Below are 15,654 nucleotides of genomic sequence, written 5' to 3' on the forward strand. Positions count from 1 at the left end.
ATGGGGATCCCCAGACCTTCTTAATCCAACTGGGAGATATAATCTCTCCAGACGGTCCTGGGTCTTCCCTGGGATTTTATCATGCGAGACATTCATCCAGGCATCATTGAAAGGTGTCCAAAGCAACTCAACTGCCTCCTCTTGATTTGCAGAAGCAGTGACTCTACTCTGAGGCCTTATAGTCAAGTCAGGCTCTCTTGCCAGTCAATCTCCTCACACTATCATGGAGCGGAAACCCGGCAACCATCCGAAGGAACGTACTTTCCACAGCTTATGAACATTATGTTTCATGAACATAAATAAGGATTTTCAAGGGTCTATACCCAACTGTTATTGTACCTCACATGAGCCTACAAGATCTCCACATCTCCATTTTGGGCTGAACCTGACCAGCTTATGGTGGAGGACCTGTGATCAAATGTTCGACTGCAGAATATCATTCCTTGTCCTGGCTCCTGGGGTCGAGTCCCAGTAACCCAAATCCATGCATGGTACACTTAGCCTTTTTTTGTACCTTTCATGGGGGGTGTTTTTCAAGGCTTGCCCTTTTTCTGACCTCTCCCTTTAGATCAGATCAGCAGGGGTGACACTACTAGAAGCAATCCTAAAGAGGACTGAATCCAAAGCCCCTTCACCACTGCCCTTTAAACAAACTGCCATTCGATATTAGAAGTAGTTTTATGATTGTAAGGATTTCTCAAATGTCTTTCTGTTAGCAATGAAGACTCTTACCTTACATCTTCTGGAGTTTGACAGACCTTATTGCTTCCCCCCCCCCCCCCCCCCCCCCCCCCCCAAACCTCATTAGCTGTACAGATGAGCTGGTTTTGCTGCGGGTGATTAGACGTGTTTACTCAGACGACTGGCAAGAGAAACAGATGAGTGACAGGATGGAATACCCAGCACTCTCAGAGCTGACAGCTTTTGTTAGTGAAAGTAATGGAGTATGGAGGCTCAGGATGTGTGTGTGGTCTGGGTAGAGGAAAAGGAAGGATGAGAACAGAGACAACACAGGACAAAGAGACCTCAGAGTCAAGGATGAAGAGGAAGGTATACACAGACAGACAAAGAGACAGACAGACCGAGTTAAATACAGAGTGTAGAGTGACAGAAAATAGTATTTTTTCCTCAGGCTCATCTTTCCTGTGCTCTAAGGGTAGAAAAACAATGAGAGTAATAATTCACAGTGTCTGGATGCGTACCGTATAATCTCAAAGCCCTTTCTCCACTCATTTGAGCTTCATCAGTTATACTGAGTGCTGGGAAATTCCACCAAGTGTCATTCACACCGCTGATGTCATGACACTTAGTAAGACCACATGACATTCAGGGCCCGGAGGTGTAAACTGCTGGAGAAAGCTGAACGATGCCATTGTAAGCAGATAATAAGTGGTGTATCAGTTCCTCACCCTTTGTTCAGGCACAGTCTGTTCCAGTTTTAAACAGATGACCTCTTCTTCTCCTCTTTGGAACTGTGTAACTTCTGTGTATGCTGTGTTTATTGTCCTTGAAGGAGTGTGTCTTGTCCTTTAGATGGAGATAAACTGCTCAGTCTTGACGTGAGGAATTTTACCTCCTGTGCCGGGACATGTATTCACAAAGTGGTCGTTTCATCACACCGATTTCTGTCCGAGCATTCTGCTCGGTTTGAATTACACCGCAATGGGGTGTTTGAAGTTTTCCAGACACTCCAGCCACATATAAAGGACACTGATGTTCCATTTGCCCTACTTTTTCGCTCTGGTAGCTGGTGTGGTCTTCATGTTGGACTTTGTTGAAGTAGTTTGGGTGGTCCGGAGCTGTTTTTTTTCCCTGATGACTTCAAAGTTGACCAGTTATAAGAGTCCTAACGTGTAGGAAACATGCCAGGTGTTTCAGCATAGACAGCACCAAACTGTCTTGGACCCTCCAGAACTTGTTGACCTCCTATAGACCATCTTAATATATAAGAACATCCGGGCAAATGTCTCCTGAAATATCACCAAATATCGAGGATGTATTTGTTGGAGTTTAGACTTGAGAACCTGTTGCATCCAGTACTGGCGAATGAGCTGAACAGGGCTGGGCAATATGATATAATTTTGATAGTATGGTAAATTATATTATGATACACTTTTCTGAAATATTGCAGGCATTGTGATATCTTTCTTTCTTTTTTTAAAGTAAAAAAGTCATTTATTTTGGTAGACATTAACTAAAAGTATCATTCAACTCAGTTTTTCACTAATGTTTTGCTGATTTTGCTCCCAATGCGTATTGTGATATATATTTGTCATACTGTCCACCCCTAGAGCTGGCTCATATTTATAAGTTAAGGGTCTGATATAGAGTAGAACCCTAATCGAACCCCTTTTGAGGAGAATACCTATAGGAAGCAGGAACATTTTAACCATCCATGAGAACCCATGAGGAACTAGCAACTATTTATTGGTTAGGTGCAAGAAATGTCAGCTTCATAATCTATTCCACTGGATAGTCATTTTAAACGTAGACCATTTTCAAGAACATCCTTCCCAGTAACACAAGTTCATTTGTCAAATCCTTGGTACGGAGCAAAACCTCTGTACCATTCCACATATCAGGTTTTGCCTTTTTTCCACCTACTGCAGGTTTAGGATGGCTACGTTGAGTAAGCCAGCCACCATGTTTTTCTATATAAAAGCTACTTTTGTTCTGGGAGTAGGTGATCATTTTCAGGCATTTCTTCATTAAACCATCATTTTAGTCATTCAGTTTACTCCTACTGGCAATTTAACCACCTGAATGACAGGAAACCGTAACAGACAAAAGCAAAGGGAGGACATTTTCCTGAGCTGTGCTGGAAAAAAGCCTAGCTACCTCTGGAAAAGCCTTCAATTACACCCGTAAATAGCAACATTTCTCGGTCCTGTCTTCTATCATCCAATTTACAGTGAGAAAGAGAGAGGGACCGAAAAACAACGAGCTATGTTCTAGGGACAAACTCTCAGTCACGATCTCACGCTGCTCACAATGTGGAAAATGACCTTGGGTCTCCACTGAGCCCCTGTTATATAAGTGATCATTTTCAGTGGATTACAGAGGGAGGAGGAGCTGTAAACTGCTTACCTGCTGCAGGACAGAGTAGTGGACGCTGAAACCCGGCTCAGAGGGAAAGTACTCGTCTGAAACGAAGCGAATGCGAATCTGGTTCCCTTTGGATGTCTGCGGGCCAGGAGCAGACTGAGAGCCACACCAACGACCTAGCACCATACCTCCATCAGGTTCCTCCACTTCCACATAGTCATACCTGAAAGAAATGAACAAACAGACCAAACCCACTGTTAGTAAACTCAGAGAAAAGGATGTTAAGTGTAACTGTCAGAATACAAGCTCTGGTGACTGCAGTGGGACCGTCAAGGGTTATGTTTTGGGTACTTTTAGTTGAAGAACCTTAAAAATGTAATGGCCTGTAACATCTGTATAGTACCTTTTATTCTGACAGCTTGGAAATCGTAGAACAATATTTTCCTCATGATTTTGATGATGCCTTATTATATATCCTTTACTGGGACTCATAGGCACAGAGGCCACACCTACTTTACTCTTATGAAAAGGCCAAAAAGGCCACGCCTCTCTTATTAGGACGGATGGTCACAAATGCTCCACCTCCTTCTCTGGAATTGACACGGGCCCGACAAGGGCGCAGAGGCCACGCCTACATCACTGTATGGACTCTGCACAGACGCCACACCCACTTCACTGTATGGCCATGAACAGAGGCCACGCCTCCCTCTCTGGAACAGACAGAGGGCACACCTCCTTCACTATGACAGACACGGGTCACGCCTCTTTCCTTTGGCCGCTTTTACATGATAAAGATTATAATATCGAATAAAGTTGAAGTAAATAAAAGTCCAACTCAAACTGAATGAATCTTTACGTCCCAGTGGATGTTGATATATTGCAATGATCTATCTTCTTATTTCTATATTAAAATACAAGACATTAATGTTACATCAGTTCATTTCTTCGCTCACCAAACGAGCTAAAAATGCATGGTTTTCAAATTACAATACTGTGACAATCCGCCGTCGAAAAAAAATACAAATAAAAAGCTAATTAACCACGAATGCTGTTTCTTGTTTATTCAAACCAGCTAGCATTAAATAAACTTCATGATCGTCGGTCACAAAGCAAAGCTGTGCTCACATTCCCTTTCCGCTCTGCGTGTTTTTACGTTTAAGTAAGATGTCCTTTGATCCGGAGCGCATTAATCTGTGTCACGGGCGTTTGGCTTTGATTAGTAATGCAGTAATACGTCACCATCTCACAGCTGAAAAATGGGCCGCCACCTGCAACACACCACGGGTCTGGGTTTAATGTGTGTGCGTATGTGTGTGTGTGTGTTTGTACATCTCTGTCCCTTATCACCCACATGCCTCTTTGTTTCACTGTGTGTGTGTGTGTGTGTGTGTGTGTGTGTAAGGGTACGGAGAGAGAGAACGTTAATGCTTAAATGGGATCTAAACAGACCGCTAATGCTCTGAGCATCTGCTCTCAGATGAGACGTAATAAAAGCGTTAAAGTCTCCGCGAACATATTTTAAACCAGACGTTTTCCCCAAATGACGTGTGTGTGTGTGTGTGTGTGTGTGAAATAACAACCAGCAATGAAACTAACCAAAAACGTCCTATATAGCTAGTCGAAGTTAGTTCCTGTGAATGCTAGCAAACTATCCAGGATTGATCAGATGTTTCCATGATTGGGATTTCAGTGTGGCGAAAATATCCAACTGTACGTTGATCGTTATAGCTACATCAGCCTCAGAGCTTCAGTGAAAAAAAGAAAGAAAGAAGCTTCTTAGCTTCCTAGATCGACCTCATTTGGAGAAAGAGGAGCACTGAGTGTATTTCATTACGGGCCAGAAAACAAGAGATTAGCTTTGTTGAAATTAAACCCGGTATATTTTTATACCCAGTCTATTTAGCTATCATTTCTCTGATGGTCTCCGTGAGACGAAACCACTTAAGCTCAGACGAGGCTGGCCTTCTCCTCAGCCTGGCCGTTTCGGCTCCTCGTTAAGGGCTCATTGCGTCTCGGTTCATAACCGGCCACCGGAGGAGGCTTAATAAAGGAGATATCAAGGAGATTCGATATCCGTGACCTAGATATCCAGCCTCAGTAGGCACCCTACACCCTGTCCTCGCCTCGGCGTGTCCTCAAAACCCCGGCGAGAGACGGATACTTCCAGACGTAATCAAGTTCATTTCTGCACGTCAGCACTCTCAGGCGCGGCGAATCACATCACGTGTTCTCCCGGCAGATTCACTAAAGTAATTAACCAGCGTTTAAATGAAGGGAATCGACTTCCAAATAAAACCTGCGGATTTTTAATCAGAGCCGTGCCATTCGAGTACAGAATACAAAGCCCAGTTAATGTTACCTCCCAGATGTTGATTATTTTCCTAGAACAATGTTTTCTGTCTCTTATACCACAGAATTAAAACAATTCTCCTTAGAAAACGTCACCATATTGACGGTTTCACACGTTTTTTGTTTTTTTTTTTTTTCCCGTGGAGTACAAGCCCGCCGTACAAGTACCCTGAGAATGAGCTGTTACTATGGAAACTGCTATGGCAGCTGCTCTACTGTCAGAGCTGCCACTACAGAAAATGAATCAATGCTAACCTTTTGACCAATCAGAATCCAGAACGCAGAAGCCCTGTGGTTTTTTCTTTTCTTTTTTTTTTTTTTTTTTTTGAATAGATATAATACACACGCTAACTTTTTCTCTCTTTTCGGGGTTTAATGCTGCGGTGCTTTGATGTAGCCTGGCCTCGAAAAAACGCGAGCCAAACCATTTTAAAAGAGGAAGGCAAAACACACACACACACACACACACACACACACACACACACAAAGACTCGGTGAGCAATACTTCTCCAGTGCTCAGTAAAGCTTGGTTTCGGTGGCCAGTGCCAAGGCCTGCTACTAATCATTTGAGTAGATGAGACAGGCATGCTAACCCTCCCCTGTGTGTGTGTGTGTGTGTGTGTGTGTGTGTGTGTCACCACATATGCTTGGCTTTCTAAAAGCAGTGTTTACCCTCGGTCCTGCCTGACGCTAGCACTCAAAACCGCGTTCAATAAACGCAACAGGCATCACGCTGAAAGCAGACATTTGCTGAGACGTTAAGCACACACACACACACACACACACACCGGATGGGTAATTTCCTCATGCGCTTAGCGTTGATTTACACTCGGCTAACACGTTGCAGATCTCAAACTTCAGACGGCGGCCGAGCTCCGACTGCGATTCCGCTCCTTGTACATGAGAACGGAGTCCTTTCGTACGCTCGAGGGTTTAGAACGGACAGCAGGGGTAGCGCAGGTTCCGTCAGACTCCAGAGAGAGCGTTCTGGGCGATCGAGGGTCATGACCTTTAGCTTTTAGCCTTTAACTGTAGGCGTTCAAAGTCACAAAGCAGCTTTATAAAAACCAGCACGTAGATTTCAATCCTTCCTGAAAATGGATACGCAAACGTAATTCTTATTTAATAATCCTCTTTTTACTTGCGTTTTGTTGCGACGGTTGTCTACAGCTGCCGAATTCATGCGCAATTCGAGACGTTTCCACAAAAACAAAGCCGACACGGAAGTTATAGCGGCGTCGGAAATTCTCAGCGTGTGAGCGCGAAACTCACAGGACAGCTACAGGTACGCCAGCGCTGGTGACAGAGAAAGCTCCTCATTACCTCACGCTCACGCTGAAGAATGCTCGTGTTGAAATAAAAGCCGAGCTTTAACGGCCCTGCTGAAGAATGATAATAGAAACCGTTACGGAAATTCGAACGCTTTCCACTACAAATACCATTACAAACCATTAACAAATGTAGTGTGTTTTGAGCCATATTCTACTGGGATTTAATTGGTTTCCACTAGACATATACATGCCACCAATAGAACCCAACACATTACCAGTAGAGACCCACAAGGAACATTAGAGTGTTCATTAAAACCAATACAATTCCTGCAATAACTAAAACCGCTGGCATTTCTGTAATGGTTTCTGTTGTTATTTTCAGCAGGGCGGGATCTCGTACAGTCTGACGAGTAATAATCCTTAACGATCGCTCAAATCGTACGGTCTAAATTCGGCTTAACGTGTAAAACGAAACCCCGGACCATCGCAAGCAGGTATAAATCTTGCTTAGATATTTTAAGCCTCAGGAATAAAGAGGACGTCGGGTAACCTGCGCTAACCCTGGCTGTAATGTTTTGATAGAAAACACAGTGTGTATATGTATAGTGCTGAGTGATTAACAGCTCATGTGTGGGAGAAAGCCTTTGTCATCTCGGTCTCTCTGTAAAAGATGTGCGGAGCGTTCCAAGCTAAACACCGCGCCGGACAGATCGGCGCATCGCTAACGCAAAACACGCTAATTGCTACCTCGGATTTGGACGGGCTTTCACTCTGACGGTTTAGAGAAGGGAATTTAGTAACGGACCCACGAGACACACACTTTTCTCTCGAAGCTGCAAAACATGGTTTGAGAGAATTCCTGGGATTTTTTTGGGGCTTAATCTGGTCCGGTATCAAAAGTTCCAGTTACAGTAGATGAGTTTCGGTACCTGATTCCACGGCAGGAAATAAAGACACTCGTGGGCGGGGCCATCACAGCGCTAATTTGCTACATCATATACAGAGATCAGCCATAACATTAAAACCACTGACGGGTGACGTGAATAGCGTTCGTTATCTCCTTACAGTGGGATCTTTCAAGGGGCGGGAGATTTTATATATATATATAAAGATGTTCTTAAAAACTCTTACTCGTGATATAATGACCGCAATTCACCACTTCAAGTGGATTATCGAAAACAATATGATGAAACACACCAGCGTTCAGTGAGAAAATAAATAAGGTCAACAGTCAGTTAACGAAGTTGACGAGTTGGAAGCGTAAAGATCTGAGCGACTTGGACTGGGGCCTGATTGTGAAGGCTAGACGACTGCGTCTCCAGAACAGCGCATAAAAGCCGAGCTTTAACGGCCCTGCTGAAAAAATAACAATAGAAACCGTTACGGAAATCCGAACGGTTTCCACTACAAATACCATTACAAACCATTAACAAATGTAGTGTTTTCAGCCATATTCTATTAGAATGTAATGGTTTTTATTGGTTTTCACTAGATATACATGCCATCAATAGAACCCACCCAACACATTACCAGTAGAGACCCACAAGGAACAACAGAGTGTCGATTAAAACCAATACAATTCCTGTAATAACCATTAAAACCGCTGGAATTTCTGTAATGATCCTTCCATCTTCTATACCGCTTATCCTTTTCAGGGTCACGGGGAAACCTGGAGACTATCACAGGGAGCATGGGGCACGAGGCGGGGTACACCCTGGACAGGGTGCCAGAACATCACAGGGCACAATCACATACACACTCACACACTCGTTCATACACTACGGACACTTTAGACACGCCAATCAGCCTACCGTGCGTGTGTTTGGACTGGGGGAGGAAACCGGAGTACCCGGAGGAAACCCCCGCAGCACGGGGAGAACATGCACACTCCACACATACGCACAGGACCACGGTGGGAACCGAACCCCCGACCCTGGAGGTGTGAGACGAACGTGCTCACCACTAAGCCCCCGTGCGCCCTTTCTATAATGGTTTCTGTTGTTATTTTCAGCAGGGTGGGATCTCGTACAGTCTGATGAGTAATAATCCTTAACGAGCGCAGGTCTCGCGGGTGTTCCCGGTGCGCAGTGGTTATTATCGAGCGACAGTGCTCCAAGGAAGGTCAAGCGGTGAACGGGCGAAGGGTCACGGGCTCACAAGGCTCACTGATGCGTGTGGGGAGTTCGCTGATGATCATCAAAAGCAACCTCTAAAACCAATTTCACTTTCATTCCTCAAAACCTCATCAGGAAGCACTGAGAGGCGGGGAGTTCATCACGGTTAAAGATGTCCTCCCCAGTTTTGTTTTCGAGGTCTCATACGATAGATTCACACGCATCCGAGGTTAAAGAAAAAACAACAACTTTTAATGTGCTCATAATTGAAACTGTATTCAATCGAGACTCCTTGTTTTTTACGCACAGTAGAAACACACGTACAGTACTACCTCGGCGAGACGTCTGGCGTTTCAAACAGAGCCCGGATTTCTATCAATGCTGATCACTCCAGCGCTATCTTTAAGCAACTCCATGCATCAGTCATCTGATACAGATGGCGTCGAGGGAAGACGGGACGAGCCTCATTATCATGTCTGTGTGTGTGTGTGTGTGTGTGTGTGTTATTCCGTATTGTTTATTAGGGAAAATCCAGCTGGTCTCATTTTCAGGGCGAATGAATAATAATAATAAAAAAAAGGCATTTGCACTGTTTGTATCTCTAATCCTCCCAATCAGTCTGCCATGAATATTTCAACACAGCCATGATGAAATGAAAGCATGAGGAGAGAGAGAGAGAGTGTGTGTGTGTGTGTGTGTGTGTGTGTGTGAGAGAGAGAGAGTGTGTGTGATAGATAACACTTGCTGACTGATGACAGCAATGTGAAAGAGAATCGCCACAAACTCAGCGCACACACACCCACACACCCACACACACACACACACCCACACACACACACACACACCCACACACACACACACACACCACACCCCTATGCATAGCCTAATCATTTCCCAGCACGTCCCCACGTGTTTTATTCCTCTTATACCACAGCGACCTGCCGACAACGACATTTTTTAAATGTATTTATTAAAGAGTGACACGTCACACTTTTTATCCATTTATAGTTACATTTCATGTTGTGGATTGTCCCCAAAACGAGTCGGTTCCTGTTCTCACTGATGTTACGCCACTCCCTCGGCGGCCTCTCTTTTTCTCCCTTCTCTTTTTTTTTCACCTCGGACTCTAGCAAAAGCACCGACGCTGGAGACTCCCTCCCATAAAGGTTAAATAAAAGACTACGTGAAGGAGTTGTTACTATAGAAACGATAATAACGAGTGCCTGTGGTCAGAGCTGCTGTTATAGAAAATGAATCAACACCTGCTGGCCAATCAGAATCCAGAACTCAGCAGGGCGGTGGTGTTATTGTAAATCGGTAGTCCAGTACGCTGACTGCGGTTCTGTTCTCAGGTCTAAATGACTGGATTAGCGTCTCACAGATCTGAATCAATTAATCAACTTGCAAACCAGTGTGTGTGTGTGTGTGTGTGTGTAATGTAGTGTAGTGTAGTGTTGGATACTGCGTTATTGATGTGGAACCAGATGGAGGTGCTGTGGATCTAGCTGGCTTCGCTCCAGCTCTCAGACCTGATTTCATGGAAAGGTGTCACATCACATCTGTGAATGAACCCTGAACCATGTGACTCAAGTTTCCCAGCATGCTTTGCATCCAAACGAACGAAATCTATCTGAATAACAAAAACACGACCGCAGGCTTTTTCAGCGTCAACCTGGAAGTGCTATTCAGATATTATACGGACGAGTGCACTCTGGAATTCTCTCTTCAGATCGGTTTTGATTTAAAAAAACAAACAAAAACAAAACAAACAAACAAAAATAAAACAGTCGGATCAGCATAGTGGAAAAATTCATTTTTAGAACAGCCTGGTTTTTTTTTTTTCCGGCCGCCATGCCGTGCCGTCCTCCCTCACCGTCAGCCTTTTACGATTTATAAACAGAACACCGTGATCCTTATCGGCGTTTCATCAGATTACATGTAATCCACCCGTTAACCACCGATACACATCCAGGTACTGAATTTACCATCGTTTATTAATTTCAACCCGTTAACGAGTCTGAAAAACACGCAGAGGGGAAATACCGGAGCGGTTTTTTGTACACAGTATTTATTGTTGTAAAGCCAAATCTCTTTGCATGTCATTCTTTTGAGCAGACACCCACACCGGAACGTACTGCAGTGTATAAATACGTACACATTAGTGTTTACTACAGCAAACTGAGGGGGTTTTTATGCACGTTGTAGAGATTGTGTTTTCATCTGGTGTTTCTCATCCAGCGTTTGTTTGATGCGAGATCACAAAATTCACATAAAATTACCGGGATGGAACGATACCGTCGCTACGGTGATGATTTAAACTGGAAACTGTCCTTGTTAGCGCACGCAGACTTCCGGACGCGACTCGGGGTGATATTACAGAGCCGTGTCTGCGTGACAGAAACAGATTGTGTGAATTTAAATGCTGTGAGCAGACGGTCGCGTTCCTTCTTTCTGTTTTTTTTTTTTTTTTTTTTTTTTTCTGGCAGGATAACGCACAAGCAGCATCGATCGCTCCGTAAGAGAAACTCCATCCGGCTCGGAACGAACAGCAGCCGAGGAGCAGAGTGAGCTACTCTGTAATTAAAAGTCTTTTTAATGTGGACAGACTGGCTAGTGTGTGTGTGTGTGTGTGTGTGTGTGTGTGTGTGTGTGTGTGTGTGTGTGTGTGTGTGTGCTGAATCTTAAACAGATGCCCAGCAGTGGCACGGGTGACTCAGGGTCGATATGCGCCGGATGAATCGCCATGGCAACAAACTGGGAAAGTACATATAAAAATACGAAGGTGTGATGTGATTAAAACCACTCGATATTCGACTCTTTTCCACACGAAACCCACAAGATAAAGAGTAAGCATTCGCTGGAAATAAATAAATCATTCCGATAGTTTATCTATTCATCCAGTTGCAAAAAACACGTAAAAAAAATCTAGCAAAAATTAGGATTGTATATATTTTTTTTTGGGGGGGGGGGGGGGGGTGAGAGTATATTTTAGAATATATGGCAAATACAAAGATCGGAAATATTTATGAATATTTAAATGAAAACAAATATGAATACATTAAAAAAAAAGGTTTTAAAAGGAAGTAAAAGTCGACGAGATGACGTTAAAAATGATGTTAAATTGGGATTTAAAATATATATATATATATCTGGGATTGTTTTCGCTTACTTGCACACGTCGTCCTCAGGATCCTCCAGGCCAAATCGGGGGTCAAAGGTCAGCTGGATCCTGGCGTTCTCATTGGCTGCCACGAGCCTCCACACGATCACAGTGCTGCGTGGGTAAGTGTGTGGAAACCCGGGACTGTGGACGACTCCGTCCCCGCTGACCATCACTACCTTTTCGTGCTGAGACTCCTGAACTCCTGTACACACACACACACACACACACACACACACAGTGAAAGACATGTTAGAGTTATAAAACACAATTTCCTGCAATCCTACAATCGATAGCTTAAAATGAGCCGACCGGAGAGTCCGGCCTGCTAACGTAGCCGTTTCTCTCTCTCAGCGCTAATCCTCATCGATGTTTCTTCCCTCGCGCTAATCTTAACGACCCTCTAATTAACCTCGATTAACCAATTAGCCATAAAACGTTCATTTACGAAGCACACTGCGAAAATCTTTGCTGCTATCTAAGTAACATGTGAACGTCAGAGACATTCGATTACATTTAGCCCAACGAATGAGGAAGTGGTTTAGCATTAACATCCTGTTCGAGCCCGATCCGACCCACGGAACCGAGTTCTGAATCCTGACCCTAATAAAGCGCCACAAATACAGAACACAGTAGAATTCCTCCAAACCTGCGTAAAAATCAAACCTAAAAATCCTGAAACCATCGGAATGACCCCCACAGCTGCCGTCGGAAAACAACACACCATTAGCAAGACTCAAGTTTTTCCAGTTACAGACTTTACTGTACATGTCTACTGTAGCCTACATTATGCAAAGTGGGCGGGGCTAATGACACACCAATCACACGAGGCTGATGTCTCGTGATCTGTGCTTCCCGCTCGAGAGGTCTCTAGAGTAAAAGCTAAGCTATCGAGTGAACACTGGTTCTAGCGAGTAAATCCTAGCCTAACGCCTTAGCGTCAAAACTAACTTAGCTACGTGCTAAGCTAAAACCCTATCGGAAAGCTACCGGTTTCGGTGCACGTACGCTCGGTTTATTTTTGTTTGCTTCGTTTCAAGCAATTCTGCAGGTCAGCGTTCGCTAGTTATCTGGCAAGCTTTAAACGCTCCTCAACATCAACTGTAACACGCCGTGAAAGCTCAGAAAGGCAGACCAGAAAACGGATAATCGGAGAAACCCGAACATAAAATTCCAGATAGTTAGGAAAACTAAATAAGAATAATTCTTGACTGGTGTCGTAAACTTTATGGCCTTTAGATACGATTACGCCCTGGTAATGTTTACTTCCTGCTGTTGTTGTTGTTGTTGTTGTTGTTGTTTTTTTTTAAACAAACAACAATTTTAAAACCATCAAAGACAAGCGAAGTATTACAACGACAAACACGCAAAGAGGATAAAAACGTAAATAGTTTCCGAAATAATCGGTTAACGGTATTCGCAGCGTTCAGGGTCGACGTGAAAGCGTTTTTTAAATGTCATTTGAAATGAATTAAAGAGCGTGATGCGGCCGCGCTGTACCGAGCGTGTCACGTGATGCGGCTGCGCGGTACTGAGCGTGTCACGTGATGCGGCTGCGCGGTTCCGAGCGTGTCACGTGATGCGGCAGAGGGAAGTGTGTGATGGGAAGAGACAGCTGCTGGAATGCGACAGCGCTGAAAGGATTTTCACACACTTCCCACACCCGGCACCCACCCAGGGGATACATTTCACTTCACCTTTCACACCGCCTCAACCACACACACACACACATACACACACACACACAGCTCTATTAAACTCTGTGGGAAGCCTGAACACCCTCACACTGCCACCAGACACACTGATCTGCTCACATCCCGCTGCTCTCAACACCACTCCTGACCACTGTGGCAACAATCATCAGGATATTATCTAATAAAACACACCAGGAGATGACAACAGTTTATGTAATAAATAAATAAATATCATCCCAAAATACATGAACACTGCTGTATTATATACCAGATTTTTGGCACGAGTCTATTCCAGACACAAAAACACCTACAATAACACGCCATAAAACTCTGTGCAGGCCGCGGGGGTTCTTCCTGCCCTGAAAAACCCTCTTCCAGAAGATAAAACACAATGGAAAGACTCTCCACACTTCATAAATATCACATGAGTCATACATTATTCACTCATTTGCCACTTTCTGATGGGAACAGCGGCTCTTTTCGGTCATCCAGATGAGTCGAATGAGATAAACAAACCAAATGAAATCGACTCTTTCATTTCTGACACTTCTGAAATAGTAGTCTTTCTTCTAACGAGCAAAATAACGTTCTGTTGGGTCGAATAAAGTCGAATACAACTGAAAACAATAAAATAATAATAAAAGGGACACCAACAATTCATTTCTGTACGCGAGTCGAGTCTCGGCGTTCAGCTGGTACAACCGACTCGTTTGAGAACGACTCACGAGCAACGAACAAACGGAATCAACTCATTTGGATCACTTCAAAAGTAAGAGACGATCCTTCTGGCGTAATTTATTATTATTATTATTATTATTATTATTATTATTATTGTGTGTGTGTGTGTGTGAAATCTTACTCTGCTTTCTAACTAAGAAAATAACGATCTTAAAAACACGAGAAAAAAAACAAGAACAAACCCTTATATATGGGAGTCAATTCTCAGTTTTCAAATAAAGAGTCGATTCGTTTTTGTAGACGAGAGATGAAGAGTGAATCAACAGTGAGTCATATGTACAAGAATGATTCACCATTTAAGGTTCTGTCTAGTTAGTTATTTTTATCCACTTAGAGTTGCATTTAATGTCGCGGACCAGCCGTGAAACAAACGACTTCCTGTTCTTACTGATATTAGAGCGCTAACGTCGCACTTTTATCCTGAATTTCACCCGATCAAACCTTCTCTTTAGTACAAGTTTTTTTTTTTATTTCACTCTTCCTCAGCAACTCACGATCAATGAAATGATGCTATCCAGATGTTCTAGAACATGCTATAAAAGTGTTTTTTCCTGGCTGAAGGTGTCCATGTTGTGCTGAAAGATGATGGTCAGGAAGCACGAACAATCCCTTGGTGTTTCTTTAGGGGTTCTTGGGTTCCTTCCTGCCGGACAAACCCTTAAAGGTTCTATGTAGAACCCTTACATCACTGAAGGATAGATTTCTACAGAAGTAGAACTCATTCAAAATGTACAGCTGTTTTCCATTTACATAATGGCTAATATACGCAGTATTTATGATTATATATATACACGCTATACCTACACTCCATACTCTTGACAGAATTTCATGCTGTAACCATGACAACAAGCCTAAACGACAGTCATACAGGCTACAATTTATAGTTTAGTTCTATGCGGCTTCCTCTGCCACGGTATGATGTCGCAATTAAACTGATCTTTTGATTGAATTAATTTAGGTGAATTAAAAAAAGAGCTCTCCGAGATGTAACCATAGCAACAATTGTTCTATCGGAGCGTCATACGGGTTACTATCGAAGATGAGTAACTCGTATCGTTTAACTATCGAGTTAAACGCGAGATCCTGACGCCAAAGCGTCTTCTTTGTCTCTTCGCTTCATTCCATTGTCCGATATCATGAATCTTCGTAGCCGTCGTTTCTTGTACAACAAGAAGTATGTCAGATTATTGGCGCATTTCAGTCCCAGATGCAAAAAGACTGAAATCTATAGTGGCAGTCGTGACTCATTAGTCTCGTTACGCTGACGGAGCCAGATGCCCGGC

At 43.5% G+C, this 15,654-nt stretch overlaps 1 protein-coding gene across 2 annotated transcripts in view; it reads right to left on the bottom strand.

Moving 5' to 3' along the window:
- Nucleotides 1–15,654, bottom strand: part of pdgfc (platelet derived growth factor c) — a 66,066-nt gene that overhangs the window by 16,266 nt on the left and 34,146 nt on the right. For both annotated transcript variants that reach the window (XM_017475014.3, XM_017475015.3), the window contains exons 2-3: nucleotides 11,949–12,144; nucleotides 3,088–3,268 (exon numbers count right to left, since the gene is read on the bottom strand). In XM_017475014.3, the coding sequence (XP_017330503.2) occupies nucleotides 3,088–3,268; nucleotides 11,949–12,144 (377 nt within the window). The remainder of the gene's footprint in view (nucleotides 1–3,087; nucleotides 3,269–11,948; nucleotides 12,145–15,654) is intronic.

This window comes from Ictalurus punctatus, chromosome 8 (assembly GCF_001660625.3).
Source record: "Ictalurus punctatus breed USDA103 chromosome 8, Coco_2.0, whole genome shotgun sequence".
NCBI lineage: Eukaryota > Metazoa > Chordata > Actinopteri > Siluriformes > Ictaluridae > Ictalurus > Ictalurus punctatus.